The 18,227-nt window shown below is 40.1% G+C and overlaps 1 protein-coding gene across 3 annotated transcripts in view; it reads right to left on the bottom strand.

Annotated features, from left to right (window-relative positions):
- LOC144033721 (aldehyde dehydrogenase, dimeric NADP-preferring-like) overlaps positions 1-18,227 on the bottom strand; it is a 134,787-nt gene that overhangs the window by 93,424 nt on the left and 23,136 nt on the right. The window contains exons 3-4 of one of the 3 annotated variants that reach the window (XM_077542028.1): positions 7,579-7,737; positions 7,260-7,491 (exon numbers count right to left, since the gene is read on the bottom strand). The exons of 1 other annotated variant lie outside the window; for it this stretch is intronic. In XM_077542028.1, the coding sequence (XP_077398154.1) occupies positions 7,260-7,491; positions 7,579-7,734 (388 nt within the window). In that variant the 5' untranslated portion in view covers positions 7,735-7,737. Of the gene's footprint in view, positions 1-7,259; positions 7,492-7,578; positions 7,750-18,227 lie in introns of those variants that run through there. One more of the 3 variants, XM_077542027.1, reaches the window with a different exon arrangement.

The following is an 18,227-nucleotide window of genomic DNA, read 5'->3' on the forward strand; positions in this document are numbered from 1 at the left end:
GCATTTTAACCATCTCAGCATATAAATGAAGTAACTATAAATAATATTAAATGAACAACAACAACCTGAGTTCGTCATCTTCAAATGACCTATTGACACAGATTGCGCATTGGCACAAGTTTGTACATGGCTCATTAAGTTTGCAGGTGCATCTCCCCTTAAACATAGTTTATTTTCTTCCAAGAGCAGTGCACCAGCATTCTAACAATAAAAAAGTTTAGAAAAAAGTTTAGAAACAACATAACTTTTAAACTTTTAAACCTGTGGAGCCAAGGCACTTAAGTGAAGAAAAACCTCATGGTAAATCAGCAAACGAAAATAAAAAGTTTGCATACTGAAATAATTATCTTAACTCTGCTTAGTCACAGGCGGCACGGTGGCGAGTGGTTAGCACGTCCGCCTCCCAGTTCTGAGGACTCCGGTTCGAGTCTAGGCTCCGGCCTTCCTGGGTGGAGTTTGCATGTTCTCCCCATGCCCGCGTGGGTCTTCTCCGGGTACTCCGGTCTCCTCCCACATTCCAAAGACATGCATGGCAGGTTAATTGGGCGCTCCGAATTGTCCCTAGGTGTGCTTGTGAGTGTGGATGGTTGTCCGTCTCTGTGTGCCCTGCGATTGGCTGGCAACCAGTTCAGGGTGTCCCCCGCCTACTGCCCAGAGCCAGCTGAGATAGGCACCAGCACCCCCCGCGACCCTTGTGAGGAATAAGTGCTCAAGAAAATGGATGGATGCTTAGTCACAAATGCACTTCGTGTGAAATCTGAGCTTGTATAGTTGAACACAAAGCTGATATATTTGAAGGTAACCGTGACTGTGTGTATCCGTCAATCGCCATTCATACAACATACGAATACACACAGGTTGCTTTTACCTTTTGCCATCTAATTGAAAAGCAGTTATTTATTATGCCTGCTACTATATGCCACTGGCATAAATAGAATAATAATAATTTAAATGCTAACACAATAATAATAATAATAATAATAACACGTAATAATAATAATAAAATGAAGATGATAAGAAAAGAATATAATAGTAGAACAAGATTAATCCTAAGAGCTCAATGGAAGAAACAAAATAGAAGCCATCATTAGCCTTGCAATTCCAGTCATACAGTATAGCTTTGGCATCATTGACTGGAAAATCTCATAATTGAAGATTGACACAAAAACACGTAAACTATTAAACGTGAACAAAATGTTACATCCTAAAGCAGATGTGGAAAGGCTGTACATCCCAAGAAAAGATGACAGTTAGGGGCCTGATTGATGTAGAAAGCATTCAAAACAGCAATGGTAGGGCTTCATCATTATCAAAAGCACAAAAAAGGTAACATCCAAAGCAGGTGCTTGAACACGAAAGATCTAAAGCCAAAAATTCAAGACCCAAGAATGCTACTAAATTCAAAAGTGAAGTAACAATGCCAGAGATAGAGACCAAAAAAGATAAATCGGCCTCTGAAAATGCTAAAGCCCTAAAATGTGTTTAAGTCCAAGATAGTCAATGAAAGAAGAAAAACAAAGCATTACGTGGCGCAGTATCCAAAGATCCTAGAGAAGCCTCATGTAGACACAATCGCTACCAACACATGGTTGTCAAGTAATTTTAAAGGCGAAACAGAGGGACTACTTACAATCCAATAAACACCTTTCTGGATGTGAGGTACGAGCCAAAATAGAGTACATCTCCAGGCACAATAACACTGCAGCACATCTCAAGTGGTGCATCTGTAGTGATCATGATATACACTCTATATCATAGACATTACAGACAAATGGTATAAACACAAGCCAGAGACAGTGATGCACAATAAAGATAACATCACCATCATGTGGGACATGCCAGTCAATACTGCTAAAACTATAACAGCAAACAGGCCAGACATCAACATTAAAGATTCCGTAAACTCCACCTGCAAACTGATTGATGTGACTGTCCCATCAGATCGAAACATCGCACAGAAGGACATGGAGGAAAAAAAAGCAAGTACAAAGACCTAAAACTAGAAATACAAAGGTACCTCTACTTACAAAATTTATTGGTTCTGGAAGAAAGTTCTTAAGTAGAAATTTTTGTAAGTAGAGACGCATTTTCCATGTAAATGCCCTAATCCGTTCCAAGCCTCCCAAAATTCATATAAATGTTTTATAAAGCATAAAAATACATCAAAACATGTAACAAATACATGTTACAATTAGATTATTGCACAATAAAGTTGTGCGTAATGTAAAAAACAAAGAATAGAGTAAAGAATAAAAATGATGGTCATTTACCTTTTTAACTGCTGTCCTCTTCGTTTTTTGCCCTCTTTGGTTCATGTTCTCCCTCAGAAGGGTTTTTTGCCTGGTGTTTTGTAAAGAACTGATCCAAGGATGTTTATTTTTTTGAACAATTTTATCTTTTACTTATTTTTTTATCGCTCACTCTCTCACTCACGCTTACATCATATAAGCCGCACATGATCTCCCAGGCAGATAAGTGAACCCACACCATCCGGCACCGAAGGCAAGTGACGGTTCCACTCCTCCACCTGGAGCCCTTGTTTTTTTTTGTTTGTTTGTTTGTTTTTAAACAATCCTTCGAAAATGTCCAAGGCAAACATTATCTTCGTGAGCAGTCGCCCGACTGGTGAACACTTTTTGTGGGTGATTCTCCATCCATCCATCCATCCATTTTCTTGACCGCTTATTCCTCACAAGGGTCGCGGTGGGTGCTGGCGCCTATCTCAGCTGGCTCTGGGCAGTAGGCGGGGGACACCCTGGACTGGTTTCTGGGTGATTCTTTTAAAAAAAATTCCCAAACTTCATGCAAACCTCAGGTATGGCGAGGCATCTTTTTCCAAAAAAGGCCCGTCTCGTCGCAATTAAAAACTTACTGTGCCTTCATCAATCACCAATTGTTTGAATTTTTGCACAAATTCATCGGCCGTTAGTTAATACATTTACGAACACCTCATGGCCCGAGGGATGAATGATGAGGACACTGTAAAGACACCGATCTATTATCTAGGCTCATAGATACCTTTGGTAGAGGTTCCTCTTGCTCATGGGATGCCAGAAAGATGCATTGACACCGATCTAGTATCTACGCTCAGATACCTATGGTAGAGGCTCCTCTTAGCCAATGGGATACCAGAAAGATGCACAGACACCGCTCTAGTATCTACGCTCATAGATACCTATGGTATGGGCTCCAGGTGGAGGAGTGGAACCGTCACTTGTCTTCCGTGCTGGTTAGCGTGGGTTCGCTCCTCCGCCTAGGAGATCCATTAGAGGTAAGATCTTTAGCCCGAGCCCGACCCAGTCCAAAATTCGGGTTGGGTCGGGCCTAAAATGTCAATCATTACGTTAGGGTCGGGTCGGGCCCGGGCTTCTCTCTCGCTTTTTTTTTTTTAAATAAATATATGTTTAGAAAAATGAATACTAAAACGATGCGTGGATACTAAACTAAGGAATACTTGTAAATAAATAATTTGGATAAAACAGAAGGAGCGCTGTAAGGTGCATTATTCTATTTACAGCCTAGTGGGCTGCAGTATTTCTCCCCGTAATTAAGCGAGTGCGCATTGTGGTGTCATTTAAAACTGTTAACCCGGGTTCACACCGGATGCGGTTGCGGTGCGGTTGCGGTGCGTTCCGGCGACGCAAGCAATTAGATTACGTTCATTCGAATGGTGCAGTTTACACCGCTTGCGTGTGCGTTGCGTGTCGACTGCGTCTCAGTTGCGGCGTGCCGCAGCCCTTCCGCAAGGATAGACCTATTTTCTATTTTTGCCGGACGCCGCAGCGATAGGCCTCCGTCAAATGGCAAGCTATCACAAAACACATCGAGCGGGACCGGAAGACCGACGCAGTTTCAAAATAAATTTCCGGTTACCTTTCAAAATAAAACACTCGCCAGTAGGGGTGGGACAAAAAAATGATTCGACCGAACCATCGGTCGTCAAGGGGAGCTAAACGACTGTATCGGTAGCAGACTTGTCAACCGATACAAAATCCGCCGGGAATCCTTAGATACATTGCTTGTAAAGCTGTGGACCGGATATCGCGTTACTGTGAATCGGTTGCGAGTGAGGCTTTATGGTTTTCATAACAATAGCAAGAGTTCTGCACCGTGCTCTACTTGTTTTGTTTACATTTCAGTAGCATCACTATTCAAGCTACTTCCGTGTTTACAGAGAGCGAGCAAAGTAGCGCTCAGAGACGCTTCATTCCCCGGATGTTGTAAACATAATGCAAAGACAGACGTTACGCACCTTTTTTGGGGGGGGAGGGGGTTCCGCCTACCGTCAACGCCGTGCTCGCGACACGGCGCGCGAGCGCACACCGAGTGACAACATGCAACAGTGGAGACAGTTAGCAGAAGCCGGTGCCGTACATCTCGGTATTTCCCATTGCTATCGAGTCCTCTCGGTGCACTTGTATGTCCCGGGCCGGCGTTGGTACTGCGCGCGAGCCAAAAAGAATAACTCCCGTGACGATCCAATGCATGGATTCAAACGACACAGGTATGTCCCACAGCCAACACACCAGCTATGCTAAAAGCACACTGCAAGTATCTCATTTCTCAGTTTGTGGCTCCCTGTCAATGTACACAACGAGCATGAGCAGCAGGAAACTGAGACGTGCCCGCAATTACGTCATCAAACTCAAAATGAACGACAGCCCAAAAAACAAAACATAAACAGTGGTGATTCCGTGGTCATCATCGTGTCTCAGATTAAAAAAACAAAAAAGATATCATACATTAACCAAAAATGAATGTGATGGCAAAGAAAAACAAAAATTGTTAAAAACAAAAATTGTTGATAAAAAGGTTAGGGCACTTTTGGAAATATTTTTGGATATATTAAGTTGTTAAAATGGGTTTGATAGATTTATTGTTCCATAAGGTGGCTTCATATTTCTTTTGGCTGGACGGTAAGTTTATTTCATGCCTTAAATTTATGTTTCTGAAATACTTCACAATGTGGACATATTCTGTTTAATTGTGTTGGTGTCTTTTTAAAGGTTAAATATTTATATTTCAAATTGAATTATCAGCCTTTTGTTTTCCTGATCCTTATTTTGAATTAAAAAACAAACAAAAAACAATTATAACTGTCAATAACAACTATTAAATATTTAAACTGATACATTTTCAGTCATATCGCCCAGCCCTTTGTTCTGGTCCATTTAAATAATTGATTCAATATATAAAAATATAGAAGACGTTGTTGTTCTTTTTTAACACATTTGTAGATACTGTAAAAATTAGTGGTGTTTTAAGATTGTTTACAAGCAACAAATGTCACTATAAGTTTTGAATATTGAAATTAATCGTATCGAATCGAAAATTGTATCGTTCCCAAACTTAATCGAACCGTATCGAACCGTTCTGTTCTGAAAGATAATCGTTTTTCAATAGAATCGCAACTTGTATATCGAGATACATATCGAATCGGCCTCATGTCAGAGATTCCCACCCCTACTCGCCAGCTCCTATTTCGCAGGCATGCTAGCAAAACGTGATGTGGGCGTAGACGGGCCTGGAGTTAACGTGCGAGGTGCTCATTCACGGTTTAGACACCAGCGAACATGGACGAGGAGAGGTTTATATTGGAGGTAGAAAGCCACAAAATGATAAAAGTCCACCTCACTTTCTGCTTCTCTGTTGAGCACAGACTTTCTGTGTGTTTGTCGTTGTTTTTAATGTCACATGATCGCGCGCGGTCACGCGAGACACGGCGGGAAGTGGTCGGCGACGGAGCTGCCGGACCGCAGCTGTGTGTGTGGATTGGCCAAAAAATTTACGTGTCCGGAGCACGCAGTCAAGACGCACCGCACCGCAGCCGCACCGCACACGCAACCGGTGTAAACCCGGGGTTATTCTACGGATCGCCACTAGGAGGTGTTAGCAGTCTTTGGAATGAGTATCACCCCTCGTTTACAGCAGTAGCCACACTTTACTACAGTCTGATATGCCTGAGCAGTTCTGCCGTTGTTGCCTCGCGTGCACAGAAGTTGCTCTTTCGCCCTGCAGTCAAAACTGAAGCAACGTGATGGCTAAGTTTCACTCTCCTGAATCGTTTGACTTCACCCAGCCTTCGGCATGGCCGTCCTGGAGACATCGTTTTTCCTTACGACAGTCTGATATGCCCGAGGGAGTTCTGCCGTTGTTGCCTCGTGTGTCTGTTAATAAAGCCCAGTTTTTGAACTTCCATGAATACGTGAATTCATGACACGCATCAAGATCTCTCTTTGTCTGGCCTCTTATTCTGTGTTCCAGCGTTATTACGTTGTGCAAATGTATTTATCATGATCATAAAAATATATAGATTATTTTAACCTTAAAAAATCTTGCGCTTTTTTTTCTGCCAATAATACTATGGGATAAATTGAAATTTCGGGTTTGCTTCGGGCTCGGGCCTGCAAATCAAGTTAATTGGTTGGGCTCGGGCTGGGTCGGGCTTTAACGCCCGCGGGCCTGGGTCGGGTCGGGCTGGATTTTTTAGGTTGAATCTTACCTCTAAGATCCATGTGGCTTAAATGAAGTAAGCTTGTGTGTGAGTGAGTGGTTCAAAAATAAAAAATAAAGATACCAATGGTAGTTTCCTCTTAGCCAATGGGATGCCAGAAAGATGCACAAACACCGATCTAGGATCTACACTCATAGATACCTATGGTAGAGGTTTCTCTTAGACAATTAAGGTTGCTAGGTAATAGCCATAGCTGAAAGTATGTTGCGTTCGGTACTGTATTTTTACCTTTCGTATTTGAAATTTCGTTCGTAACAAGAGGCAATATTTTCCCGTTGAGGCGTTTCGTAACTCGAAAATTTTGTATGACGTTCATAAGTAGAGGTACCTCTATACAGAGAATGTGATATATGAAAACCGGCATGATCCCTGTGGTTGTTGGTACGCTTGGCAAAGTGAAGAAGGGTATGGTAGGAAACATCAAGGAAGCATCAGAGAGAGCTACACTCTATGACAGAGATTTTAAAAATCTGCACGCTGGGATCTGCACGAATTCTTAGAAAGGTGCTTAGTATATGAACAGAATAATTGACTTGAGTGACTGATGCCCTAGGTGCATGGTTTGTACCTGGCTGATGCACAAAAGGAACACCAGTAAAGACTAGCAAATAATAATAATAATAATAATAATAATAATAATAATAATAATAATAATACTAATCTATGAATAATATAAATTCTCACTCTTGTGTGCGTGCGAATGAATGAATGAATACTTCCCAGTGTGAAGGTGACAACAATGTACCTGCAGCAATAGCTCCTACAAGGGGTATCAACGTTACAGCCCATGGGTAATTCCAGGCTCCAATTATGAGTACCACTCCCAGGGGTTCTGGCTGGATGTAAGCCTCATCTGAGATTGTGAAGAAATTCTTCTCCACCGGCCGAGGGGCTGCCCACTCTCTCAGTTTCTTCAGAGCCAGGTTAATCTCATTATCTATCCCAATCAACTCCAAAAGCGAGGTATCATACTGGCTCTGTAGGACATCCAACACAATGCATAAAATGACAGAACCAGAAAAATATGGACAGAGATAGACAGTGTGTCTTGTGTCTCCACTCACCCTACTGATATCCTGTTTGAGAGCTGTGGTGATTTCAACTTCCCTTTCAGTTATCATTCTTTGCAGGGCCTGAAGCTGCTGCAGCCGGAACTCAAGAGGACGCGATCTTCCACTCACAAAGGCCTCCCGGGTACGCTGAATAACCTGCCTCTCCATAACCTTGGTTAACATAGGCAGTGAAGAATACAAAATGAAAAAAATATGTTGTGGACATCAAGAAAATAATACATCTTGAGGCGTAAAGCCCAATTCACACTGACTGCGGTACAGACGCGGTGCGTTTTCCGTATGGCGGCCGTACGGACGCCGCAATGACTGCAATTCACACCGCGTGCGTTGCGTGTCCGGAAATCTACTGCGGTCAGGCCAGCCGCCACTCGAAAAGACGAAGTCAAGCCAGCCGCCCCAACGATTGTTAATACTGTGCATTACGGTAACGTGCCGACGTGCCCCTGCGTTGGCCACCTTCAAAATAAAAGCTGCGCAACACCTGGTTTATGGTTTAAAATAAAGAATCATAAAAAAATAACGGTTTGTTATTCCAGAACCAGACAAGTTCTGAGGGACACTACACCACCCCAGGTATCCAACCAAAGTACTTTCAACAAAATCTGATGTTGCATTTCAAAATAAAACTGTTTTGAAAAATTTATTTTCCGACATTAATCCCTGATTTTAAAAAATCATTAAAAATTCATGGTTTGTTATCCCAGGACCAGATCAGTTCTGAGGGACACTACACCATCCCAGGTATCCAGCCAAACTACTTTGAACAAAATCTGATGTTGCATTTCAAAATAAAACCTATTTGAAAATTTAAATCTCGACTATTATTGCTGATTTAAAAAAAATCATTAAAAATTCATGGTTTGTTATCCCAGGACCAGACCAGTTCTAAGGGACACTACACCATCCCAGGTATCCAGCCAAAGTACTTTGAACAAAATCTGATGTTGCATCTCAAAATAAAACTCATTTGAAAATTTAAATCTCGACTATTATTGCTGATTTCAAAAAAATCATTAAAAATTCATGGTTTGTTATCCCAGGACCAGACCAGTTCTAAGGGACACTACACCATCCCAGGTATCCAGCCAAAGTACTTTGAACAAAATCTGATGTTGCATTTCAAAATAAAACTGTTTTGAAAAATGTATTTTCCGACATTAATCCCTGATTTTAAAAAATCATTAAAAATTCATGGTTTGTTATCCCAGGACCAGACCAGTTCTAAGGGACACTACACCACCCCAGGTATCCAACCAAAGGACTTTAAACAAAATCTGATGTTGCATTTCAAAATAATACTCATTTGAAAATTTAAATCTCGACATTAATCCCTGATTTAAAAAAATCTTTAAAAATTCATGGTTTGTTATCCCAGGACCAGACCAGTTCTAGGGGACACTAAACCACCCCAGGTATCCAACCAATGTACTTTCAACAAAATCTGATGTTGTATTTCAAAATAAAACTCATTTGAAAATTTAAATCTCGACATTAATCCCTGATTTAAAAAAATCATTAAAAATTTATGGTTTGTTATCCCAGGACCAGACCAGTTCTGAGGGACACTACACCACCCCAGGTATCCAGCCAAACTACTTTGAACAAAATCTGATGTTGCATTTCAAAATAAAACACATTTGAAAATTGAAATCTCGACTATAATCCCTGATTTCAAAAAATCATTAAAAATTCATCGTTTGTTATCCCAGGACCAGACCAGTTCTAATGGACACTACAGCACCCCATGTATCCAGCCAAAGTACTTTGAACAAAATCTGATGTTGCATTTCAAAATAAAACCCATTTCAAAATTTAAATCTCGACTATTATTGCTGATTTCAAAAAATCATTAAAAATTCATGGTTTGTTATCCCAGGACCATACCAGTTCTAGGGGACACTACACCACCCCAGGTATCCAACCAATGTACTTTCAACAAAATCTGATGTTGCATTTCAAAATAAAACTCATATGAAAATTTAAATCTCGACATTAATCCCTGATTTTAAAAAATCATTAAAAATTTATGGTTTGTTATCCCAGGACCAGACCAGTTCTAAGGGACACTACACCATCCCAGGTATCCAGCCAAAGTACTTTGAACAAAATCTGATGTTGCATTTCAAAATAAAACTCTTTTGAAAATTGAAATCTCGACTATAATCCCTGATTTCAAAAAATCATTAAAAATTCATGGTTTGTTATCCCAGGACCAGACCAGTTCTAAGGGACACTACAGCACCCCAGGTATCCAGCCAAACTACTTTGAACAAAATCTGATGTTGCATTTCAAAATAAAACTGTTTTGAAAATTGAAATCTCAACTATTATTGCTGATTTAAAAAAATCATTAAAAATTCATGGTTTGTTATCCCAGGACCAGACCAGTTCTGAGAGATAACAAACCATGAATTTTTAATGATTTTTTGAAATCAGCAATAATAGTCGAGTTTTAATTTTTCAAATGAGTTTTATTTTGAAATGCAACATCAGATTTTGTTCAAAGTACTTTGGCTGGATACCTGGGGTGGTGTAGTGTCCCTCAGAACTGGTCTGGTCCTGGGATAACAAACCATGAATTTTTAATGATTTTTTTAAATCAGGGATTATAGTCGAGATTTCAATTTTCAAAAGAGTTTTATTTTGAAATGCAACATCAGATTTTGTTGAAAGTATATTTGTTGGATACCTGGGGTGGTGTAGTGTCCCCTAGAACTGGTCTGGTGCTGGGATAACAAACCATGAATTTTTAATGATTTTTTGAAATCAGCAATAATAGTCGAGATTTAAATTTTCAAATGGGTTTTATTTTGAAATGCAACATCAGATTTTGTTCAAAGTAGTTTGGCTGGATACCTGGGGTGCTGTAGTGTCCTTCAGAACTGGTCTGGTCCTGGGATAACAAACCATGAATTTTTAATGATTTTTTGAAATCAGGGATTATAGTCGAGATTTAAATTTTCAAATGGGTTTTATTTTGAAATGCAACATCAGATTTTGTTCAAAGTACTTTGGCTGGATACCTGGGATGGTGTGGTGTCCCTTAGAACGGGTCTGGTCCTGGGATAACAAACCATGAATTTTTAATGATTTTTTGAAATCAGCAATAATAGTCGAGATTTAAATTTTCAAATGGGTTTTATTTTGAAATGCAACATCAGATTTTGTTCAAAGTAGTTTGGCTGGATACCTGGGGTGCTGCAGTGTCCCTCAGAACTGGTCTGGTCCTGGGATAACAAACCATGGATTTTTAATGATTTTTTGAAATCTGGGATTATAGTCGAGATTTACATTTTCAAATGGTTTTATTTTGAAATTCAACATCAGATTTTGTTAAAAGTCCTTTGGTTGGATACCTGGGGTGGTGTAGTGTCCCTTAGAACTGGTCTGGTCCTGGGATAACAAACCATGAATTTTTAATGATTTTTTGAAATCAGGGATTAATGTCGAGATTTAAATTTTCAAATGAGTTTTATTTTGAAATGCAACATCAGATTTTGTTCAAAGTAGTTTGGCTGGATACCTGGGATGGTGTAGTGTCCCTTAGAACTGGTCTGGTCCTGGGATAACAAACCATGAATTTTTAATGATTTTTTGAAATCAGCAATAATAGTCGAGATTTAAATTTTGAAATGGGTTTTATTTTGAAATGCAACATCAGATTTTGTTCAAAGTAGTTTGGCTTTATACCTGGGGTGCTGTAGTGTCCCTTAGAACTGGTCTGGTCCTGGGATAACAAACCATGAATTTGTAATGATTTTTTGAAATCAGGGATTATAGTCGAGATTTAAATTTTCAAATGGGTTTTATTTTTAAATGCAACATCAGATTTTGTTTAAAGTCCTTTGGTTGGATACCTGGGGTGGTGTAGTGTCCCTTAGAACTGGTCTGGTCCTGGGATAACAAACCATGAATTTTTAATGATTTTTTAAAATCAGGGATTAATGTCGGAAAATACATTTTTCACAACAGTTTTATTTTGAAATGCAACATCAGATTTTGTTCAAAGTACTTTGGCTGGATACCTGGGATGGTGTAGTGTCCCTTAGAACTGGTCTGGTCCTGGGATAACAAACCATGAATTTTTAATGATTTTTTGAAATCAGCAATAATAGTCGAGATTTAAATTTTCAAATGAGTTTTATTTTTAAATGCAACATCAGATTTTGTTTAAAGTCCTTTGGTTGGATACCTGGGGTGGTGTAGTGTCCCTTAGAACTGGTCTGGTCCTGGGATAACAAACCATGAATTTTTAATGATTTTTTAAAATCAGGGATTAATGTCGGAAAATACATTTTTCAAAACAGTTTTATTTTGAAATGCAACATCAGATTTTGTTCAAAGTACTTTGGCTGGATACCTGGGATGGTGTAGTGTCCCTTAGAACTGGTCTGGTCCTGGGATAACAAACCATGAATTTTTAATGATTTTTTGAAATCAGGGATTACAGTCGAGATTTCAATTTTCAAAACAGTTTTATTTTGAAATGCAACATCATATTTTGTTCAAAGTAGTTTGGCTGGATACCTGGGGTGCTGTAGTGTCCCTCAGAACTGGTCTGGTTCTGGAATAACAAACCGTTATTTTTTTTATGATTCTTTATTTTAAACCCTAAACCAGGTGTTGAGCAGCTTTTATTTTGAAGGTGGCCAACGCGGGGGCACGTCGGCATGTTACCGTAATGCACAGTATTAACAATCGTTGGGGCGGCTGGCTTGACTTCGTCTTTTCGAGTGGCGGCTGGCTTGACCGCAGTGGAAATCTGCTCCCGACAGACCACGAGATCACGTGGGGTTCATGCTGGCGAGTTGAGTTCACCCAATAACAACCGTGTATATAGGGTCCTATTTGTAAACAATAGCCACTAAGGGTGTAACAAAAACCGATTCGAACCGGAAATCCGATTTTGAGTTTAACGATGCGAGTGCGCCGGCAAGCGGACTACTGTATCGGTCTAAAAATAGCTTGTGCCGGTCGATGGCCCGATCAAGACGTCAAAAATCGGTTTCGTGTTGCTAATATATGAAATCAGGCTGTCTTATAAAACCACCAAAACAGTCCAGTTGCTATTGATTCAATGCCTTAAGAATAAGAACGAGAATATTATTCACAAGCCAGCTGTTTAAACTGCATTTCCTCGACTCTAGGTCACGCGAGACTTCGCCTGGGAAACGGTGTTTGTGTGTGGGTGGGAAAAAAAAAGTCACGCGAGACTTGTCGCAGTTATGTGAGTCAGGGAGCGCTTTTGCTTTCGGTTTTGGGAGGAAAGTGTTGGAAGACGCGGACACAACGTGCTCCGGCAAGTTTAATGTCCAAAGTATGGAAGCGATGTTAATTGTATATGAACAACGTCATGTACAGAGACTGTCAACTGGCATGGAACAATGAACAGACAACAGGACTTCTTCCAATTAAAACGGCCACAACTCGACCAGATTGAAGGTAATAATAACGACCTTAATAACCCGATTTATTGTTAAACACTTAAGCCATACTGCGTTGTGGAGAATGAGGGCTTTCAGGAGTTGGGACATGATAAAAACATTAGCGTCCCCAAAAGCTGCTGGCGAGCGCCGCTCATCCGACTTCCATATACCATGGATGTCCGTGTGCTCATTAAATCAGCAAGCACACTAATACTCCAGTAGTATATATATCTGTGCTGACGACGGAAAGGTGCGTCATTCAATTCCCTCGCTGTAAACATGCTAACCGATGCTAGCGTGTAACTCTTGAGTTAAGAGAACAAAATGAAAATGCTACCATGCTGTCCTGGCTCAAAGCTTAAAAAAAGGAGCACGGTCAGAGGTGGATTCGCATGCTGATACAGCACGGACGTAAAAAATAACATGGGCTCTTGCTGAAGACTGTGGTGAAGTTAGTTTTAGGTTGGATATTCGATATTCGACAGACATTCGCGATGCCTCCGCCTCCGGGGCAAACTGCGGGAAAGCCGCTCCCAGGAAGCCGCCTCTACACTGCGGGAAAGCCGGTTCGACGGCGATACGCTCCGGGCTCCCGGGTATTTTCTTGTTTGTCCTAATAAGTATAAAATAAGTGTGGGAGAAGCTCTCAATGCAGATTTGGTGCTTGTGTGGATTAATAATCAATCAATCAATCAATCAATCAATCAATCAATCAATCAATCTATCTATCTATCTATCTATCTATCTATCTATCTATCTATCTATCTATCTATCTATCTATCTATCTATCTATCTATCTAACTAACTAACTAATAGGACTGTCTCAGAAAATTATAATATTGTGGGGTTTCCGGTCCCGGGTTGGAAATGGCGACAGCGTAGGAACATCGCTCCCCGATAAAAGTTAAGAATACGCCCCAGAAAACTCGAGCCTGAGGAAGCTAAAAGCGCTGACAGTGACAACAATATCGGGGGCTCGGATTATGTTAAGAAACAGTGCCAAGAGACAAACTGGAAACGCTAAAGGACGTGGAAAGACAAACGACGGAAAAGCTAAGCTAGCAGAGGAGCTAGCGGACTCGGAGCCGGAGAACATTGAAAGAGCGGAGGAGCTAACAAGTGAAACCGCGCAAGTACACGGTAAAATGACTGATTTGGAGACCGTCCTGAAGGAGATAAGAGATTTCAGAAGGGAAACAGCTGACAGCCTAAACGGAATTCGTGAAGACCTGAAGCTGGCGAACGGCAGGATCGATGACGTCGAAAAACGAATCGCAGACGCGGAGGAGCGAGTTCAAAGTGTTGAGGTGGCGGCATGTGAGCTTATCAAACTTCAGAGAAAGTTGGAAGAAAAGTTGACGGACCAAGGACGCGCTAGGAGAGAGAATATTCGTCTACATGGGATTAAAGAGGGGGCTGAGAGAGGAGCAGAATCGATGAGTGCATTTGTTGAAGCAGTACTCAGGGAGAATTTGGAGCTGCCGGCTGCTTTTGAGATGAGCGTGGAGAGGGCACATCGAGCTATCGGCCCCCGCCCCCCGAATGATGCGCCATCAAGATCTATTGTGGTGAAGTTTCTCAGCTTTAAAAGTAAAGAAGAAATCATCAAAAAGGCATGGGAGAAGAGAGGATTTCTTTTTGAAGGAAAACGAGTGTATGTGGACCACGACTATGCGCCTGCGGTGATGAAGAAAAGAAAAGAATATGCAGAGGCAAAGAAAGTACTAAGAGAGCGCAAGATTAGATTCCAGACACCTTTCCCTGCCAAACTGCGGATTTTCTATGAAGAAGGCGTGCGTATCTGTGACTCAGCGGCGGAGGCAACAAAAGATATGGTGGACAGGGGATTCCAAGTGCGTGTCATCAAACCAGCGGAAGACCCTATGGAGAAGATACAGCGTCAGATGTGGCACACCAACCAGCGAGGAGGCAGAAAGGATCCACCGCAGTCATCTATGCCGGGATACAAAGAGAAACTACAGGTCTATAGGAGATCCACGGAGGGACCTCAAATATAAGTGGGTTACACACGCACACACACAAAAAAAAAAAAAAAAAGTGAAGATAGTGTGTGTTTCCCAAGGAGAAAAGCTAGTTACAATAGGAATGTCATACTGTATGTTAGGGGTTGGAATTCGGTTTCCAGAAAAAGACAAGAATGGAGAATTTTCTTAACTATGAAGAGGGATCGGGGAAGTTTTCTTTCCTGTGGTAGCAGATGGATAGGGCCAAAGAAGGTCAGGAGGGCCCCCTAGTTATTAGGGACTATCCCTCAAAGTTGGAAGCAAACTAGAAAGGGTTAAAAAATGTAAAACCTCAGTTTTGGAAATCATTTATTTTGTTTTTTGTAGTTGTTGTGTTGTTAATTATGGTTCACAAAGTTCTATTGTTGTAGCAAATGGGGTGGTGCAAAGGGTGGTTAAAAATTGTGTTCTGATATGTCAATACAGAAGGACCAGCTGAAAGTAGACTCATTTAATGTTAATGGGTTGAGCAACCCAATTCAGAGGAACAAAGTACTAAGTAAAATGAAGAAAGAGGGAGTTGGGGTGCTCTTTCTACAGGAGACCCACTTGACAGCTAAAGAGCATGAAAAATTGAAGAGAGATGGTTACGATCAAGAATATTTTTCATCTTACAAATCAGGGCGTAGGAGAGGGGTATCAACGCTAATATCAAGTAGAACCTGTTTCGAAATGATAGACAATTAAAGACAATGAGGGTAGATATGCCTTGGTGATAGGCAGACTGGAGGGTGAATTAGTTTCCCTACTGAACGTGTATGCACCCCCAGGGTCAGAATGGGATTTCTTTAAAAAGTTAATCAACCTGTTATTAATAGAGGGGGAAGGGATCTTAATAGGAGGAGGTGACTTTAACCTGAGATTAAACCCACAACTGGACTCATCTGGAAGATCCCAGCAAAAAAGTACTGTTGCTAAAAAATTGAAGGACTTGCTATTAGAGTCTGGAATTGTGGACACTTGGAGGGAACTAAACCCAAGTAAAAGGGACTACACCTATTTTTCTGCACCGCATTCTTTGTATTCGAGGATTGACTATTTCTTGACCTACGGAAGGGATCTATATAGAATAGCAAGCTGTGAAGTGGGATCGATGGACTTATCAGATCATTGTCCAATATATTTGAAAGTGAATATGGGTAAAGAAAGGAGGAGAACTCTGGAGACTGAATTCAAGCCTATTACAGGGTCAAATTAAAGAAGAGATTGAAAAGGAGATTGGTGAATATGTACAACAATATGATAATGGAGAGGTGTCTCCATCAGTACTGTGGGATGCATGTAAGGCTGTTATGAGAGGGAAATTGATTGCGAGGTCTGCATATAAAAAAAGACAAATAAGAAAGGCTACAGGTTTAGAATCAGACTTGAGTATGCTAGAAATGACACATAAAAACAACATGGATGGGAAAATAATGGAAGAGATTAAAAGAAAAAAAGCAGAGATCAATGACATTATGTCACAAGAAATACAGAAGAAAATGATATATACAAAACAAAGATACTATGAAGCAGGGAGTAGGCATGCAAAACTGTTGGCCTATAGACTTAAAAAAAAAAAACATTAAGATCTATTTATAAGATAAAAGATCCTCAATCAAATTCTATAGTGTATAAAACTGATGAAATTCATAAATGCTTTGAATTTTATTACAGTAAATTGTACTCGCAGGAACACGTGAACAATGAATCCAGAATTGATCAGCTTCTTAACAGTTTGAACCTACCTAAAGTTAGAGAGGAACATAACAATTGTCTCATGTCTGAAATAACCAGAGAAGAAATAAACACAGTAATTTCTAAACTTAAAAGTAATAAAAGCCCGGGGGCAGATGGTTATATTTCAGAATTGTAGAAAGTATTTAGGAATAATCTGGCACCATTACTCCAAAAGACGTTCAATTGGATAAAGGGAGGGGCTATTCCAGGCTCTTGGAGAGAAGCAATTATTTCTGTAATTGCAAAGGATGGTAAAGCCAAAACAATATGTTCAAATTATAGGCCTATAAGTGTGCTAAATGTAGATTATAGATTATTTACAGCAATTCTAGCAAGGCGGATGGAATTTTTTTTACCAGAAATTATTAGTTTAGACCAGACAGGATTTATAAAATTTAGACAAAGACATGATAATATTCGTCGAACTCTCCATATTATGCAGTATATTAAGGATAAAAAATTGGAAGCACTGATAATGGGAATGGATGCAGAAAAAGCATTCGACTCAGTGAGGTGGGTTTTCTTGTTCAAAGTAATGAAGAGGTTTAACTTTGAGGAAAGCTTTATTAAAACCATTCAGATGCTATATACAAGCCCAATAGCGAGAATCAAGGTAAACGGCAGCCAGTCTAACGTTATCAAATTGGAGAGAGGCTGTAGACATGGATGCTCAATAAGCCCCTTGTTATTTGCAATTTTTTTAGAGCCTTTGAGCCAGTGGGTAAAATAAAATAACAGCATTAAAGTTGTGAAAGTGGGAGGTGTGGAGCAAAAGATAGCTCTCTTCGCCGATGACATTTTGATTTACTTGCAGAGTCCAAATTCATCATTGCCCGTAATAATGGGTTCTTTTGAAGAGATTGGTAAATTGTCGGGGTATAAGGTTAATGTGCAAAAAACACAAGTCATGACGTTTAACTATGATCCCAGTCAACATATAAGACAGATTTGTAATGCAAATTGGAATATGACATCTATGAAGTATTTGGGTATCATTTTGCCAAAAGAGCTTGGAAAATTAAAGTCTGCAAATTATGATACAATTATTTCGAAGATAAAAAATGATTTGGCTAAATGGAATTTAATACTGTATTTAAGTTTGTCCTCGAGGGTGGAGGTCATTAAAATGAATGTGCTGCCCCGAATGCTATACTTGTTCCAAAATCTTCCCATATTTATACCTGAAAAGGAATTTAGGGACTGGGATAAAATTATATCCCGATTCCTATGGCAGGGGGCTAAACCTAGAATAAAGTACAGGACATTGCAGTTATCAAAAGGGTGTGGTGGTCTTGCATTAACCTGCTTGAAAAGTTACTTTCAGGCAGGACAAGTGAGCGTCTTGTTGAATTTGTGTAATCCAGACTACTTAGCAAGATGGAAAGAAATAGAAGAAAATCACTTCAGAGGCCACCAATCCAGGCTATTATATTTGATGAAAATTTATGTAAAACCTGGAAACAAAATCTAA

This window comes from Festucalex cinctus, chromosome 13, assembly GCF_051991245.1.
Source record: "Festucalex cinctus isolate MCC-2025b chromosome 13, RoL_Fcin_1.0, whole genome shotgun sequence".
Classification (NCBI taxonomy): domain Eukaryota; kingdom Metazoa; phylum Chordata; class Actinopteri; order Syngnathiformes; family Syngnathidae; genus Festucalex; species Festucalex cinctus.